Source organism: Lasioglossum baleicum, unplaced genomic scaffold (genome assembly GCF_051020765.1).
Source record: "Lasioglossum baleicum unplaced genomic scaffold, iyLasBale1 scaffold0151, whole genome shotgun sequence".
Classification (NCBI taxonomy): domain Eukaryota; kingdom Metazoa; phylum Arthropoda; class Insecta; order Hymenoptera; family Halictidae; genus Lasioglossum; species Lasioglossum baleicum.
The window spans coordinates 58163-76786 of NW_027469211.1; the positions used below are offsets into that span (position 1 = coordinate 58163).

General features: G+C 41.0%; 1 protein-coding gene across 1 annotated transcript; it reads left to right on the forward strand.

The window, feature by feature from the left end:
- Nucleotides 1–1459: 1459 nt before the first annotated feature.
- LOC143220056 (uncharacterized) lies at nucleotides 1460–3700 on the forward strand. Its single transcript, XM_076445802.1, has 3 exons — nucleotides 1460–2574; nucleotides 2649–3277; nucleotides 3687–3700. Exons 1-3 carry the CDS (start codon nucleotides 1460–1462, stop codon nucleotides 3698–3700), a joined length of 1758 nt encoding a protein of 585 aa, XP_076301917.1.
- Nucleotides 3701–18624: the final 14924 nt, after the last annotated feature.

The following is an 18624-nucleotide window of genomic DNA, read 5'->3' on the forward strand; positions in this document are numbered from 1 at the left end:
ATTTTATAGCCGCGGACCGTGCAACGTTTGATAATTTTACCTCGCCTCGATGAGGGGGGGCGTTAATTGTTCATATTGTTGCGGTGGCTTCGACCACTTCTCGCTGGTGAGACGGAGAGCCTCGCAGAATAAATTCCTATAATACTTCATCACGTCAGTAGTAAGGTAATGCCGGTTCTGGACCAGGCTGGTTCCCCCCCATGGTGGAGGGGGTTCCCCCTCCACGTACCCCCCCGGGGGGTATTGCACCCCCTGTAATTGCCCCCCTGTAATTGCCCCCCATGTAATTGCCCCCCCCTGTAATTGCCTAGCCCCCTGTAATTGCCCCCCGGGTAATCGTCCGTTTTTTTTACCCCCCCCCCCATTTTTTGGGAGGTCGTGAGGAAGTGACATCAGCTCGCGGGAAGTGACGTCACCAGAGACGTGTTGGCACTTTGTCGACCATACCGACAATGGCGTTTCGTAGCCTACCGCCACCATCTTCACTGGAACCCCCCCCCCCCCCACCACTTCCGTGACGTCACGAGCTGTTGCGAGGCATACCATCACCTTCGCTGGAACCCCCAACACTCCCATGACGTCACAAGCGGTTGCGATTTTTTTTTTAAGAAAAAAACTGTCTTACTCGAACAGGATTCGAACCCCGGTCTGCCGCTTGGTAGACCATCTCATTAGCCGCTTGATCAACCGACGATCTCATAAACATAGCGAACATTTGGTATATATGTCAAAGAATAACTCTTAGCATGCAAATACTGCAGCGACAGCATATTTTCGTCCAAGACGCTATTGGTGCGACAGGAAGATACTGCGAAATATTATGTCGAACGTGTTATAACTAATTCGTGTTACTTGATCAACCTTGACATTTTTTTTTCCAGTAACTGCAGCATTTTTTTTTTTTTCGTTTGTGACGTTATTTGGCCAGTCTTTGATCGACCATTTTTATGAAATATGATACCCCTTAGGAACGAACAGGAATCGCGGCGCATGCATGGTTGACCTTGATACTGCTTAGGAATTTCGCAAAACTGTGGCGACAGGAAGTCACTGCGAAATATTCTAGGCCAGTCTTTGATCGACCATTTTTATGAAATATGATACTCCTTAGGAACGAACAGGAATCGCGGCGCATGCATGGCTGACCTTGATACTGGTTAGGAATTTCGCAAAACTGTGGCGACAGGAAGTCACTGCGAAATATTATACCGAGCGTGCGACTTTTTTTTTTCATTATATCAAGCGTGCAAAAATGCCATGCTGTGTAAGTGTTTCAAGATATTGATGTATCGCGAGCGAATGAGACACCGAAAAATTAGCAGTCGTTTCTGGACTATGTTTTTTTTTCAACACCGATTGGCTTTTTTTTTGCTGAGTCTGCTGTTTTGGGAGGCTATATATGCACTCCACTAAATTAGTTTTGTTCAGTCACTGATTGTGAGGCAAAAAAAATATAACCATGGAAGAAATTCGGAAAATTGAACACGATTTGTGGGACCAATCTGATCGCCTAAGATTGCATGAAGAATACCTTGTCTGGGAGGAAAGATGCAACGAATGCCTCGAGTTGCTTAAAGAACATAATCGAGCAAAACGTCCTCGATTATCGATCGGTATTCAACAATCATTGATCGCCAGTATCGCCGCTCTTGAGAGTTTAAAATATTCTTTACGAAGACGTTTCATACACGAAGGTGCTGGACATACAAGCACAGGACTCATATGGCATGACATAGACTCGGCTTTCAAGGGTCGCATATTAACAGGTGCCGTTATCAATTCCAATTACATTGAACCTCTCAGCTTTCTCCAGGACGCGAGGGAAATTGTGCTTGAAAAAGTACGGAACGCTTTGGGAAAACATAAGTCTTTAAAAGTGAACGCTGTGTTTAATGGTGAATTTGTGACAGGTGATCAACGCTCACGCAAAAGTGTTGGCACAAAGAACTGTGAAATCGTTTACGCAACCGACCTCGAAGAGATGTACGAGCTGTGCATCGTAGGGCCGATCCTAACATCGTTGGAAGAATTTCAGGAACGTGATAGCGGATGGGCATTGTCGCGAATACTCAATCTTACAGTTGGTATCAACAAATTTAACCCGCTGCATGCAGGATGTCAGATCAACATACCGAGAGAAATAGCGTTGAAGAAAGCTACAATTAATGTTCACTCCAAAGACAATGCATGCTTTGCATGGTCGGTGATGGCAGCTCTGTATCCAGCGACTGCTCACAGTAACCGTCAAAGTTCGTACCCGGAATACACAAATGTTTTAAACTTTGAAGACATCGAGTTTCCCATGCTGTTGAATCAAATTACCCGGTTCGAAAAGTTGAATGATATTTCAATCAATGTGTATGGTTTTGAAGACATCTTCGAGAAGAAAAAAAGGGTAAAATCATTTTTTCCACTTCGTATCACCAATCAGAAGAGGAATCGACACGTCAACTTGCTGTACATACAAGACCAGATCGATAGTATTGTGGGGCATTATGTGTGGATTAAGAACCTATCACGACTCGTTAGTGCACAGTTGAGCAAAAACGCTCATATGAAATTCATCTGTGATCAGTATGTACACATTTACAAAAGTATCATGGTATATTATAACACATGAAAATAAATTTTTTTTTCTTTTTTTTCAGGTGTTTGCATTACTTTCCTTCCAACGAAAGATTGCGGGCCCATGAACGAGACTGTGCAGAACTGAATCGCTGCGTCATTGTATTACCTACCGAGGACGACAAATGGCTCTCATTCAGTAACTATATGTGGAAAGAACCGCTTCCATTTGTAGTGTACGCAGACCTAGAATGTACTCTAAAGAAGATGGAAGATTGCGGGGAGGGGAAACTTCAATCACATAACGTATTTAGCATCGCATACTATGTGCATTGTTCATATGATGCATCTCTATCGATATATCGATGTCGTCGCGATGAGAAGTGCGTCTCATGGTTCGTTGGAGAATTGGAAAATTTAGCATATGTTGTTAAATGTGCTTTATCTAATAATGTACCCATGAAGCAGCTAACAAATGAGCAGTGCGAGGCATTTATCAACGCAGCGCATTGCCACATTTGTGAAAAGCCATTTGAGGGAAACGATATACGGGTGCGCGATCATTGCCATCTAACAGGACGATATAGAGGCCCCGCACATCAAGATTGCAATTTAAATTACAAAAATTCGTTTTGTATTCCAATAATTTTCCATAATTTATCCGGGTACGATTCGCATTTTATTATTGAAGAAATCGCTAATGCATTTGAGGGTAATGTCGACGTATTACCAATCACTAAAGAGAAATATATTTCGTTTACCAAAAATGTTAAAGATCGGGAATCAGATTCGCGTAATTCTATTAAATTAAGATTCATCGATTCGTACAAATTTTTGAATACGAGTCTGGACAAATTGGCATCTTTTCTCGAGACAAATAAATTGACAATTTTACGTTCAGAATTTAAAAATCTTTCAATAGAAAATTTCATGCTGTTGACACGAAAGGGTGTCTTTCCGTATGAATACCTGGATTGCGTGGATAAATTAGACGATCTCTGTTTGCCGCCACTCGAGTCATTTTACAGTTCGCTGACATGCGAAACTGTATCGGAACGTGACTATGCGCATGCCGAGAATGTGTGGCAGCGTTTTAACATAAAGACCTTGGGTGAATACAGCGATTTGTATTTGAAGACTGATGTTTTGTTATTGGCTGACATTTTTGAAAATTTTCGTAAAACATGCATTAAGAGCTATGGTTTAGATCCAGCATACTATTACACGTTACCAGGTTTCACGTGGGATGCTATGCTGAAACATACAAAAATTAGGTTTGAATTATTAACTGATATCGATATGGTGATCTTTATCGAACGTGGTATACGCGGCGGTTTGAGCCAATGTTCCGGTAGATATGCTGAAGCCAATAATAAGTACATGCAGTCGTACGATCCATCGAAACCATCATCATACTTGATGTATTTTGATGTAAACAATTTGTATGGATGGGCAATGTGTCAGCCTTTGCCATATGCCGAATTTCAATGGGTTAACAACATTGAAAGTTTTGACATAAGTAGGGTATATAGGCGGGTTCTAAGCCACTTCTCAATTCAGGCGGTTCTGAGGAACTTTCCAATTCACGGGAGAGCGGTACCGCATTGCACAAGCATTACGTCATCTAGGCCAAGGACAAAGCTGTTAGGCACCGCCCCCTTCTTTCTGACGTCATCTAGGTCAAAGGCAGAGCTGCTGAGTCATACCCCCTTCTTTCTTACGTCATCTAGGCCAAGGACAGAGCTGCTGAGTCATCACTTAAGGGGTGGTACCGCAGAGCGGTATTGCACAAGCATATATTGCATCATATTTTTTCGCGGGGAGCGGGGGCAATCCCTCTGAAAGGTGATACTCCTTTGGTATTGCACAAGCATTACATCATCTAGGCCAAGGGCAAAGCTGTTAGGCTCCGCCCCTTCTTTCTTACGTCATCTAGGCCAAGGACAGAGCTGCTGAGTCATCACTTAAGGGGTGGTACCGCAGAGCGGTATTGCGCAAGCATATATTGCATCATATTTTTTCGCGGGGAGCGGGGGCAATCACTCTGAAAGGTGATACTCCTTTGGTATTGCACAAGCATTACGTCATCTAGGCCAAGGACAAAGCTGCTGAGTCATACCCTCCCTCTTTCTTACGTCATCTAGGCCAAGGACAAAGCTGTTAGGCACCGCCCCCTTTCTAAGAAAATGTAAAAAGGTGGGGGCCAATGCATCCTATAAGAACATTGTATTCCAAGCGTTGCGCTTCAGATCGAGACAATCAACACTAAAAAAGCATGATGTATCACAACAATCATCCGCTCACTGAATGTGATCATTCAAGCATCGAGGAGTCACACAAAAAGAGGAGACTAAATAATATGTAAGTAGAAACATAAAAAACTTGTGAAAAAGAAATTTTGAAAAACATCTAATTCTTTAAAAAAAAAAATCTGTTGCAGGAGTTTTGACAACAGTGACTCCATTTCACAATCATCGAGTAGTTTGCACAGAATCTTGAGTCGAAGATATTCCATAGCTGGCAATTATTTTAAATATCTCGAAATTGGTGTACATGTTGGCGATGATATTTGTGTGGAACTAACTATGGGGGATAACCGTGGTAACGAGATCACATTTTCCCGGGATGCATGGACAGAGTTGTTGCGCACGAAGGAGTGTATTTCCAATTTACTTTCTATGCAGAAACAGTGTAGAAAAATGAGTGATGATTTAACATTGCAAATAGTTAATCTCAATGGTATGAATCTAGTGAAATTGTCGAATCAGTTCACAGCTCTATACATCACGGAAAAAACTATGCGTAACTTGTACAATCTCGAATTCTGCATACACAACATGTATTCATGGCTGATCGGCAATGTCCCCACGATTACCGATAAATTTATGAATTTTGTCATTGTGGTGAGGGATACCAACGCGAAGAATATCGTGAAAGCGATTGTCGAGAGCGAATTTTTTGATCAAAGTTCATTGATTGATTGTGAACTGGTGGCTTCATGCACTAATATCATTGCAGTCGAGGCGCAAAAAACGGATAGGTTAAAATATTAATGTTGTGTGAAAATTGTCTTTTGTAACAATACATTATTTTAAAAATAAAATTATTCAAGAATATCTCTTTTATATTTTTTTTATTACAACATTACATACAATTCCTACAGAGAAATGAAGCAGAATTATCACAATATATAATAAGTATAGTCGTTTTACAAAAAATTAATTATCATAACTAAAAATACAAGTAGAAACATATAATTAAAGTATATTCGTTTTAGATATCCACGAATTATGTGACGCATCCATTCCCAGCCATTTCACATATACTTTATTTCCTTTTCTGCGTAATATTTTTTCAACTAAGTATATGTCAGGATATTTTGCCGCACGTATCTCATGTTCATAAAATCCTCCGGCGATAGGTTTGTTCGTAGAGTCGACCAAGAGATATGTGACAGGATTCGTTCGTTTTACCGCGATAATCTTGAATATTTCAGTTGACCAGTTTGGCGTTTATCCTTTGTTGAATAAGGTTTTAAACTTGCTGACACGCACACGATCATCGACCTTGAATTTGGCAGGACCAGCAATCTTCACGTTGCTGTACACGGTGGACAGAAGGTGTCCAACATTTTTACGGCTCACGTCGACGGGTCGCATGCGGATTGTACGATGTTTTCGATTATTGTAGTCCTCAGTTAACGTGGGAAGCGCATCGATCCAGCGATATTTTCCACTCAACGAGAAAAATTTCCACATGCTATTCTTCAGCGTGCGATTGAAACGTTCCACGATGGAAGCTTTCATAGTGCTAAATGTAGAATAATGGTGTATGTTACGACTCTTTAGATAGTCTTAAAACGTTGTATTGTAGAATTCTTTCCCCATGTCGGTCTGCAAGTTGTTCGGGGCTCTACCATCTTTCTTCAACGCTGACGCGAAAGCTTTGCACACGTCGCTCGCATTTTTACTCTTCAAAGGAACCGTCCATGCATATTTGCTAAATACATCGATTATCGTGAGAATATATCGATGCCCTCCATTGTCTCGCGCATATTTTTGAACTTCAACGATATCGGCTTGCCAAAGATCATCGAATCCTCGCACGATCACACGTCTACGCGGGTAAAAACGTCTCGCCGGAGCATGCAGTTCTTCCACCACGTTTTCTTTACTCATCGTCGTTCTTGTAGCGCTCTCTCATTAACCGATTATTCACTTTTCAATCCAACTATTGAAGCGATGACTGATTCAGCTATCCAACTCGTTGAAAGCGACGCGTATCGTCTCTTGCTGTCGCTACTCAACTCGCTTTTCAATAGAGTCTTTACCTCATATATACTTTTCTTAAAATCTTCAGTTATATTTCCATCCCCCTCATTTTTTTCTCTCAAGGTTTATGATTTTTTATGATAACTTGATGACTCGATAAATGCTACTTAATATTGATAATACAGGTACAGGTACAGACAGGTACAGATACAGCTACAGACAGGTACAGACAGGTACAGATACAGCTACAGACAGGTACAGACAGGTACAGACAGGTACAGGAACAGCTACAGGCAGGAACATGAACAGCTACAGACAGGTATGGACAGGTACAGACAGCTATAGACAGGTATAGACAGGTACAGGAACAGCTACAGACAGGTATAGGAACAGCTACAGACAGGTATGGACAGGTACATGAACAGCTACAGACAGGTACAGACAGGAACAGACAGGTACAGGAACAGCTACAGACAGATATAGGAACAGCTACAGACAGGTATGGACAGGTACAGGAACAGCTACAGACAGGTACAGGAACAGCTACAGACAGGTACAGACAGGTACAGGAACAGGTACAGATACATCTTGTACAGTATGTTCATGTATGATGATTGCTATCCATGGATTCCCCTCAAGGACCGTCGACACGTTTCTTGTCAATATTTCAAACTCGTCTTCTTTTTCCTTTCTCCTTCAAGGTCTCGTTGATATCAGTTGATTTCATATTTTCATTTACATCATATCGAATGCCTTGTATCGTAGCCAGTATTTCAGACTTTATCGTTTCTTTCATGGTTTTCAGGTCTTTGATCAGTTTTTCATTCTGTTCAGCTAATATTTCCGACTTTATCGTCTCTTTAGCGGTTTTCAGTTCTTTGACCAGTTTCTTCACAATCTCGGACTCAAGCTTCACATTAAGCGTGTCCACGTATACTTTGGTTGCAACATGATCGTTTGCTTCAGGATTCGCCACGCGTCCGATCCTCATACCTTTCGCATCATACAATTTAGCATCATCATTTAAACATATAGCATTATCATGCACATAACTTTTAAAAACGCCGGGATAGAAAATCGAAGAAACATTTGACTCGGGTTTGTTCGCTTCGCGAAACACCATACCAAATTTGTCGATAGACATTGTTTCACAAGCTAGTGTTTTTCTTCGCTTATCATCAACTCGTACAACTGTTTGATCTGCTCTTCAATCCACAGTATTCGTTGAAATATCTCATCCAGTTTTATCCATAGACTTTGAAATCTCAAGTTCCAGCTTTCACCGTTATCCTCCCCCGAGGATATTGTTTGATTCGTTTTACAACAATTAAGACGAATGCGCATTCTATCGAGCTGTATCAATTGACATTTCATTCATCACTAACTCAATGAATGCACGCGCTTTAATTTATAATTATACCGGCTTCACGAAGTTCTTCAATTATTGACATTATTTCATTGTTATGGCTGGAATGTCCGGCATTCTTCGAAGCGGTTAACAATTTCATACGATCGACGAGTTCGTTTGGATCATCCCAATGCACGTAATCAATCGGATTGTTAGTCACACGCATAGAAGTTGGAAGTTGTATCCCCTTCCCACCACGTGACGAAAACATCGGTCCTATAATTTTCTTATACTTGTAACCTTTGTTTCTCTTTAGCTGATTCCCGCGTCGATGCGCTTGCGTGAGAACGAGAATTCTTTTGTACACATTCTTATCATCCTCGGTGTACAACTACTTGTCGGGTACTCTGTTGAATATTAATTCATAAAGACCATGAGTCCCCTCGTACCTTACTCCGTTAATGATGATATCGTCGTTGCTGTTCACTTCAAACGCTGAATTTCCTAGCATCAGTTTATTGTCCTGGAAATATACCCCGAACACGTTGTCGGAATTTTTCATTGATCCGGTAAAAAATTTTTCTAAATATTCACGCGCCAAAGGTCCGAAATTCTCAGTTAGATGTTGATTTTCCTCTCGATGAGTTTCTGGATTTTCAAAAATATTACGCATCGAAGATTCCAAAGATACCGTGCTCGGTGATTCGAAAGTATCCTGTTGCGGCATCGTTGACTCGATCTCGTCGTCAGCGAGTGTTACTTCATCATTCTTTTTCTTCTTTATTCTTCTTCTTTTTTTCATAGAGGATGATGGTGTCATTCCCCTAATATCCGAGAATCTTCTTTTTTTTTGTATGGGAGACGGTGGTGGTGTTTCCTTAATATCCGAGAACGTGGTGTCACTATCCGGTTCAACAGTAGATGTATTTTGAACTAGCTGTTTCAACGGTTCGACGATTGGCTGTAAAGTCGTTCGCAAATTCGTCTCGGCCATCATTTTCCCAACTTTCAACGCTAAATACTTTTTACGTATGGTATCACTGGTCTTCGCTATTTCATTCACGACTGAAGCTCGCAGCTTTTCATTCTTTTCCTTTTGAGCTGACATATTGGAAGCGCAAGAGAGATTTACAGCCCACGATACAGCACCAACCACCCTTACTGAGCAACTGTACTCGTTACAGTATGACAAACTCGTTAAATCCACGTCTGTAACGACCGCGATTTGTAGGACTGTCTTTATCGATTACGAGAAATCCATACTTCTTTCGCCAACAATTTGCACATAACGCGCTAAACGTTTCAAACGACATATCGGTATTTACATGATCCTGATGAATGTGACGCAAGTTCATGGTATCCTGTTTGAACAAAACCAGTAGATTGGCATTGTCACGAATTAAATGTTTAGGTATTCTCGCATACGACTGACCCAAGTAGAAGCAATCGACGTGTGAATGTCTACCCATCGCAAAATACTCTCTCATGATATCCTGCTCGTCACACGCCACATCGTCGAAGATAAATATCGAATCGGGCCGTACCTCTGCGGGGGGTATTACGTCAGCGTTGTCTGCGAACGCGAAGTAACCTACATCCTTCCCCACGGATAAGAACAGTTTGCTCAAGTATTGATATTTTGGCTGATTCAGCGATTTTGAGTATACATAAACGTTTGCAAATCGTAGTCCGTTCGCACTCTCCAGCAGGCTGATCATAACGTTTGTTTTACCGCATCCTGACGGACCGCTTATGACACATCGTACATTGTCTGGTAACAATGATCCATGTTTTCGCATCGTCTCGTCGCAATCGTCGAACGCGCGACACGTTGGAACACGAATATCCAAAGATTGCCTTACAAAATGCATGATTTGATTGATTCGATGAGGGAGGGGGAGGTAGTATTTATATGAGAGCTCGAACACCGTAGGTATCAGTCACTCCCCTCCCCCGAACGTGTTCTTTTTAAAAGAGATAGTAGGCAAAATAGCTTATGAATCATCATTCACTCGGTTCGCATACGGGCAAGGGGTTTTTAAACAGAGCTATAAACGCGCTACCGTTTGAATTGCATATACCTGGATATCAATTCTGCGGTCCTGGTACGAAACTGACTGCGCGATTAGCTCGTGGGGATCGAGGAATCAATCCGTTGGATACAGCCTGTCGAGAGCATGATATAGCGTATTCGCGATACAAAGATCTTGAAAATCGTCACAAGGCCGATCACGTTTTGGCTGATCGAGCGCTGCATCGGATAACGTCCGGAGACGCGACGTTGGGAGAGAAGGTGTCCGCGACTGCAGTGTTGGCAGCCATGAAAGCTAAAACGAAATTGGGCATGGGTTTGATAAAGAAAAAAGGTGAAAAGAAAAAAAAAACAACGAAACGAATTCTCCCGATCGCCAAACGCGGTGGTTTTCTACCGTTGCTGTTACCCGCTTTGTCGGCTATAGGCGCATTGACGGGTGGTGCCGCGGGAGTAGTCAAAGCTATAAACGCTGCAAAAGCTGCTAAGAAACAATTACAAGAAGCGGAGCGACACAATCGAGCCATGGAGGGTCGTGGGATACATCTCGCACCATATAAGCATGGAAAAGGTTTGAAGGAAAAAAAAACAACGAAGAAGGACAACACGACGACAGATATCGAATTGATGGTCATGTGTAAAGGATTACCGTATTTTCGTGGAGTTTTTATGCGTGACGATTTACCGCTGCGTGCGTGGGTAAACGAGCGAGGTATAGTCAATCTAGATAATAGTCGTGGACCGGGAACGCACTGGGTCGCCTATATAAAACACGGCCCGCGTGTCAAATACTTTGATAGTTTTGGAAATCTTCGACCGCCGATTGAGTTGATTCACTATTTCGGCGTGAACGTGACAATCTTATATAACCACGAACGTTTTCAAAACTACGACGAAAGCGTGTGTGGTCAATTGTGTGCGAAATTTCTCCGAGAATAAAAGACCCTGGAAAGAGTCTCTCTACACGATGTATGCAAAAAAGTCATTTACGTTTACATTGTCGGGAAGAAGCAGCATACTATCATCAAAGTACTTTCCCCCCATAGATCTGAGCAATGGCGAATATGAGCTGGGATTGCTCGATTTGCAAACTTATTATACGATACCGAACATCAGCGCCAACATTGGAAACAATAGATTCTACTTCGGTGAAAAAGATGAGGAGATCATCATCCCCGACGGTTCATACGAATTGGACGCAATCAACGCATACTTGAGGCGAGAAATATGCGCGCGATATCCTCCAAAAAATGTCGATGAGACTGCCGCCTCAGAATATCCGCTGGTCTTACGGGCGAACAACAACACCATGAACAGCGAAATTAAAAGCAACTATCAAATAAACTTTGCAAAGCCTGGCAACGTGGGATCCATCCTAGGATTTTCCATAGATCGTGTTTTACCACCAAACGTGTGGCATACATCGAACACACCAGTGAATATCATCAGCGTGAATATCGTACGAGTGGAATGTAACATAACCACCGGATCGTACGACAATGGTAAACTCGTTCACACGATACATGAGTTCGCGCCTCAGGTACCACCAGGATATAAATTGTCGGAAACGCCTGCGCGAGTCATTTACCTTCCGATCGTTGCACGAGTAATTGACGATTTAACCATTCGCATAGTTGATCAATCCGGACGTTTGATTGATTTTCGAGGTGAAGAAATCACGGTGCGACTACACGCGCGACGAAGCAATGCTAATTCATAATACGGTATTCCATACATTGAACAACAGCATCGACAACAACAGCAAGAAACTAACCGCAGAAAAAAGGTTGACGATTCGTAAGAAATTAACTGTGGAAAACGCAAAGTATCTACAATCTTTGGGCTTTATTGTTAAAAAGTGAGAGATCATGTTTGATGACATTTTGAACATCTCCGAAGCGCCAATCTTCGACAATCGCATAACGAAGATTAAGCTGCACACATACAATCCGTATGCTAACACAACGTTTGAAAACAGCGATGAGATAAGGATACCCATTCAACAACAAGACCTATACACGCTCCCATGTAAAAGCTTCCTATACGTTGAGGGAAAACTTAGTTTACCAGGAAAACTCGAATTACCGGTTGAAGGAGAATCCCACATCGATACGGTAACTCTCGAGAACAATACTGTTGCGTTTATGTTTGAGGAAATACGCTATGAATTGAATGGAGTGGAAATTGATCGGTCCAGAAATCCTGGCGCGACGACAACTTTGAAGAATTATGTGAGTCTGTCTAGAACGAGAAGCAGCGCATTGTCCAACGCTGGTTGGCTGTATGGTGATGATGGACAGAAGCAGACTGCAACGGCCACGGCTGCAATATATTTCAACTTTTGCGTACCTATGAGTGTTTTATTAGGCTTCTGCGAAGACTACGAACGCATCGTGATAAATGCTCGGCACGAATTAATTTTGATTCGCTCGCGTACCGATGCGAATGCGTTGTACAGTCCTTCCAACAACGCGAAACCTATTCTGAATCTATACAAAATTCAATGGCGAATGCCTCACATCACATTGGATGAAGTACATAAGCTGTCCATGCTACAGATTTTAGACAGCGACAGACCGATCGACATGACCTTTCGATCGTGGGATCTGTATGAATATCCTCTACTACAGACAACTACGAAGCATACATGGGCGATAAAAACGGCTCTACAAATGGAAAAACCGCGATACGTGATATTCGCTTTGCAAACCAATGGAAAGAACAATTTAATCAAAACGGCTACACGATTCGATCATTGCGCATTGACAAATATTCGACTTTACTTGAACTCGGAAACCTATCCATACGATGATCTAAATATCGATTTCGAGAAAGGTAAATACGCGTTGCTCTATGACATGTATGCAAAATTCCAAGAATCATACTATGGAAACGGTGAAGCGCTACTCGATGTCACGGATTTCTTGCAATACGGTCCACTCGTCGTTCTCGATTGTTCTCGACAAAACGAAGTGTTAAAAAATGCTACGGTTGACGTGCGAATTGAATTTGAATGTCGAACCGACGTCCCCCCATCGACAACAGCCTACTGCTTAATACTACATGACCGTATCATGGAATACAATCCACTAACGAACATTGTTCGAAAAATTACTTAAAAAACGCTTGTACAAAAAATATATACTTTATCAAATAAAAAATTATGTGAATGATTTTTTATTTAAAAACAATCCTCATCCTTGCAATAGCGCTGTACCACCCCTCGAGAGAGTTTCTACTCCACTTTTTCAGAGTGGTATAGAGTTTCCCCCTTATCATTTTACCGCATGTATGATTGTACCCTCGAACGTGCTTCATGATTCTTATTCATATCATTGCAAGAGGTGCGTTTCATAATCTGTAACAGCATTATTTCGCTGCTGATGCTGAGTTGTCAAGCTGGGGAAACATCTGAACACAATCCTACATCACCGAGAGAATTTCTACTTCACTTTTTTTTTCAGAGTGGTATAGAGTTTCCCCCTTATCTTTTTGCCGCATGTGGAATTGTGTCCCAGATGTTTTACGGTTCTTATCCATATCATTGTAAGAGGAGCGTTTCATAATCTGTAACAGCATCCTTTCGCGGTTGATGTTGACTTGTAAAGTCTGAGGAATTTTGTCTTTCCTCTATGAGACTTTTCTAATCTAGCAAGCTGCAGTAGTGACATTCTTTAACGGTTTGGAGTTACCAGGCCAAAACATCTGGTCACATCAGTTCTCTCGATTAGCACCGATTGAATTTCGCGAGTTCAGATTTCATTATCTACTGCAACGAAACGTCTTTTCTAATCTCACGAGATTTCATTGCATCTTTTCCGGAGGGGGTACATGTATAAAACAATGGGTGTTGACAATGTCCAAGCACATTTCAAGATGTTATACCTAATTATTGAGGCTGAAGTTTCCCTCAGTGGGTATTTGGAGTTGGTGGTAAGTATAAAGAAATAAATAATATTTTATTAAAGATATTTTAATTAATAAATATTATTACAGATTTTCAACACGGAGGAGGAGCGAACAGCGTTCATCAGGGGATGGCAGTATGCCGTGAGGCATAGTGCTGATGAATGGGACGCGTTCACGTCCATTGATATTCCATTAGATATGGTGCGTAAAGTTTTTTATATTTATTAATAATTAACACTTAAAAATAATTTTTATATTTATTAATTTAAAAACAATGATTAATATTAAAAAACTTTTTTTCTTTTCAGGACATCAATGAGCAATAATCGGTACCATAAAAAAAGGAATCCCTCAACCCATTTTGAAGTAATGTTTTAAAAATTTTAAAAATGTAAAAAATTTTTTATAATAAAAATCATTTTTTTAAAATTAAGATTTATTTAAAAACAATCCCTCATACTTCTCAATCTACTACTCAATCCTACTTAATGTAATAAAATTTTCTTTTTATAATAAAAAGCATTTGAATTAAGATGTATTTTTTATTTAAAAAACAATCCTCCTACTTCCCAATCTGAAGCGCATAGAATATAATGTTTTCATAGGATGCGTCTCCATACTTTTTTTTCTTTTTATAGATAAAATTTCTCAATTGATACTGTAATGCCCCCAAGGAAGAGTATTGATCAAATTATTACAAATATATCGCTTATCGTCGTACGGGCTCAATGCTAATTTTATTTCCGACATCGAATACACCTGATGTCGTACAGACGCTATACAATTACTGCTAACACTCTTTTCCGTATGATTATTAAGACATTCGACATAGTCTTCGAAACTTATATCCCGAGCGGTAACGTTTGTCCTAATGCCTTTGATCTTTTTGGTTTCGCAATCATCATGCACGCGAATCGCATACATTTTCGAACGAAGTCCTACGAACTCTGTCATGATTTTACCGCCATTCTCATCCTTCATCAATCCTAGTTGTTTCTTGTTTGCAATCGGAACACAGTAAACGTTGTTCTCTGTATAATTACTGGTGTCATATCGATGGATATCACGTTTCAGCAATGTCTCATACGCGTCATCGCAAGTGATTTCATATATCAGACTATCCGTGTCCGTGTATAAAATCTTACAATTTTGCTGGAATTTTGGATACATGTACTCGTAATGAAAAGTGTATAAATGAAATTTTGATATATCCAATATGGACATGCCTACGTAGATGGGCTTGTAAAATTTAACGAGCAGCTTTTTCATCTGAATTGCGACGAAGTCTTTAGAAAACACTGTATAACTGTGAAAATTTGGTCTAGCTATCAATCGTTCAACTCCGTGTCTACCATTCCATCGAGAAAGTAATTTCACGATCGCATGATTTCGAACGTTCTCCATCGTTTTTCCAAACACAGCATTGTTCATTAATTTGAACAAATTCTTTGAAAAATCGTTAGTTGCGTTGGTGCGTAATTTTGTATTCAAGTCGATATATTCATGCAACCATCGCGACTGTTGAAACTCTAGAATTCGATGAATTTTCTTCAATTTCAGATTATGTTTTAAACTTCGCTGGAGGTATCGATAATGTATAACGTATCGCTCCTTATTGCGAAGTGTTGCCAGCAACTTTCTTTGACTCGAGCTGGTTGCTGCATCATGACTTGGACAAAATGGAAGATCTGCGTGAGCATCGTGAATTTCGCGTGGATACTCTAAATCAACCTCCAAAATGTATCCTACAGGGCTATCGATTGGAATGGATTCAACGTTGAAATTATCAATATCCTCCACCCATCGAAAGTCTCTGTGCGGTAGAGGTTGCGACATGGCCCAACCATACAGATTATTCACGTCAAAATACATTAAGTAGGTGGATGGTTTACTCGAATCGTGCGTAGACAAATATTTGTTGTTTGCATATGCATATCTTTGAGAACATTGGCTCAATCCACCACGTATTCCTCGCTCCACGAACAAAAGCATATCGACGTCGGTGAACAACTCCAATTCAATCTTCGTCATTTTCAACATCACATCCCACGCGAAACCGGGGAGCGTGAAATAATGTGCTGGATCAAGCTTATAATTCTCGAGACAGTCATCGCGAAAATTTTCGAAAACATCTGCCAACAACAATACATCCAATTTTAGATATAAATCACTGTACTCTCCTAGCGTTTGTATGGTGAAACGCGACCAAACAGTATTTGCATGAAGGTAATCGACGTCGGATATCTCACTACCATTTAACCGATTGTAAAATGCTTCGCGCGGTGGTAAACATGTATCATTTAATTTATCGTACGATGCCAGATAGTCGTATGGAAACACACCTTTTCTGGTCAACAGATTGAAATCATCGTTTGAAAGATGTGTAAATTCACCTCGTACGATGCGTAATTTATTTTTGTCCAAATACGATGACAGCTTGTCCAGACTTAAGTTCAAGAACTTGAATGAGTCGATGAAGCGAAATTTTAAGAACTTTACATACTTTCGTTCTTCACCCGGCTGTCTCTCGATGGAAACGCTTTTTGTGAATGAGATATACTTCTCTTTCGTCAATGGTAACACGTCTATCCGTCCCTCGAACGAATTTGCTAATTCTTTTATGATGAAATGTGCATCGTAGCCTGATAAATTATGGAAAACCACTGGTATCACGTACGAAGATTGATAGCTTAAATTGCATTCGTTATGAGCTGGACCACGATATGCGCCCGTGAAATGACAATGATCACGCACTCGTATATCGTTTTCCTCAAACGTTTTCTCACAGACATGACAATGTGTGGCTGTACGAAAATTTAATTTTTCTGCTTCAGTTAGTGGATTCATTGGCACCGTTTTATCAAATAGCGGCTGTAATTTCTGACTCAGCTCGTACAACCTGTTTGCAAACCATGCAGCGCATCCCGCTTTATCACGATAAACCTGATACTCGCACAGCGATTCATCGTAGCGACAATGTATATAGTATCCTATACTAAACGCGTGGTGTTGTTGATATTGTACGCGTGCTGCACGGTCTTCTCCCTCCTGTTCCTCAGGCAGCAGCAGACACTCCAAGTCAGCATAGATAATGAATGGTGTCTGTTCTTTGTTTACAAAATTTTTAAAGAGCAACCACTTATCTTCGCTCGTTGGAAGCGTCAGAGCACAATCATTCATTCGTTCACAGTCGATTGTATGAATGTTTAATCTCTCCAGCGTAGGGAAATATTGCAGGCACCTGTGGGAAGAAAACTTTTCTTGCTTCAAAGAATTTAAAAAAACAAAAAAAACGTGCAACTTACCGATCACAAATATGTTTATGATTTTTCTTCTTGCTAAGCTGTGATGAAACCAATCTTGACAAATTTCGTATACATGCGAAATGGCCGTGCGTCTTTGCAGCATTCTGGATAAACAGCAAATTGACATGTCTTCTCCGTTTCTTCTCAGTCAAATGAAGTGTTACACATTTCTTGCGCACCCATTCGAACACGTTTATGGAAACATCGTTTTTTCGTTCAAATTTTCGAATGTCTTTGAACAGCATAGGCGATTGAAAACCTTCGGTTTGAAGCACTGTTTTGTGGTGTGGATATGATGATGAACGCGATGGATGTGCCTTGGCCGGATAGAGACCCACCACGACCGCCCAAAAAAAGCATGCCTCATCCTTGCTATTCACGTCCACGACCGCTCTTTTCAACTGTATCGTTCGAGGCAAGTGGGTTTCAGTGGTGCAGCCGGCTTGCAATGGCTGGTATTTGCTAAAGTTCACAATCAAATGCAGTATCTTCGACAGTGCCCACCCGCTGTCTCGCTCTTGAAACTCTTCCAACGACGTCAAAAGCGTTGGCACAACGTCTCTCTGATACCACTGTCGTAGATTGCTTGTCCGAAACAATGCAACGTTTCGCGTGCCGAAACTTTTCACGGAAACCTCGTTGGTGTGTTGCATGAATTCTGCCTCCAACGTCACGCTAGCTTTCAGCGATGAATGTACGTTTAAAAATTCTGTAACGCGCCCTGTAACCATTCGTTTCGCATGTTGTAAAAATTGTTTAGGATCGATATGTTCGACGTTGATAACGATGCCGGTCGATATGCGATTTTTAAACGCCGACTCGACATTTTCCCAACGGAGCGTCGAGGCTCTCGCACCGTCGCGATCATATAAACCTCTACCGGTGTGTGGCGAGGAAATACGTTTGTGCAATGAAACGTTCAAAGTTTTCATACGACACATAGTTGATGTTAAACTAGATTTCATGCTCCCCGACAATTCATCCTTTGCACTGGATAGATAATTGATGCAGCATTGCAGAGACTCGATGTACGAACGATGCCATTCGTGATACTCGTCCATAGTTTTCAGCAGCATTGACATGCTGGTCAAACACCTCAACATTTTTTTCCACGTTTCAATCATCTTGCTACCGCACAGTTGTCAACAAAAATAATCCTTTCAACTTTAATTTGCTAATTTCCAGTTCTCAAAA

Bases quoted from the DNA above. Each gene is read 5' to 3' on its own strand.
- LOC143220056 (XM_076445802.1), top strand. From the start codon at position 1,460: ATGGAAGAAATTCGGAAAATTGAACACGATTTGTGGGACCAATCTGAT. The intron at 2,575-2,648 runs GTATGTACACAT...CTTTTTTTTCAG, and splicing joins ATGAAATTCATCTGTGATCA to GTGTTTGCATTACTTTCCTT.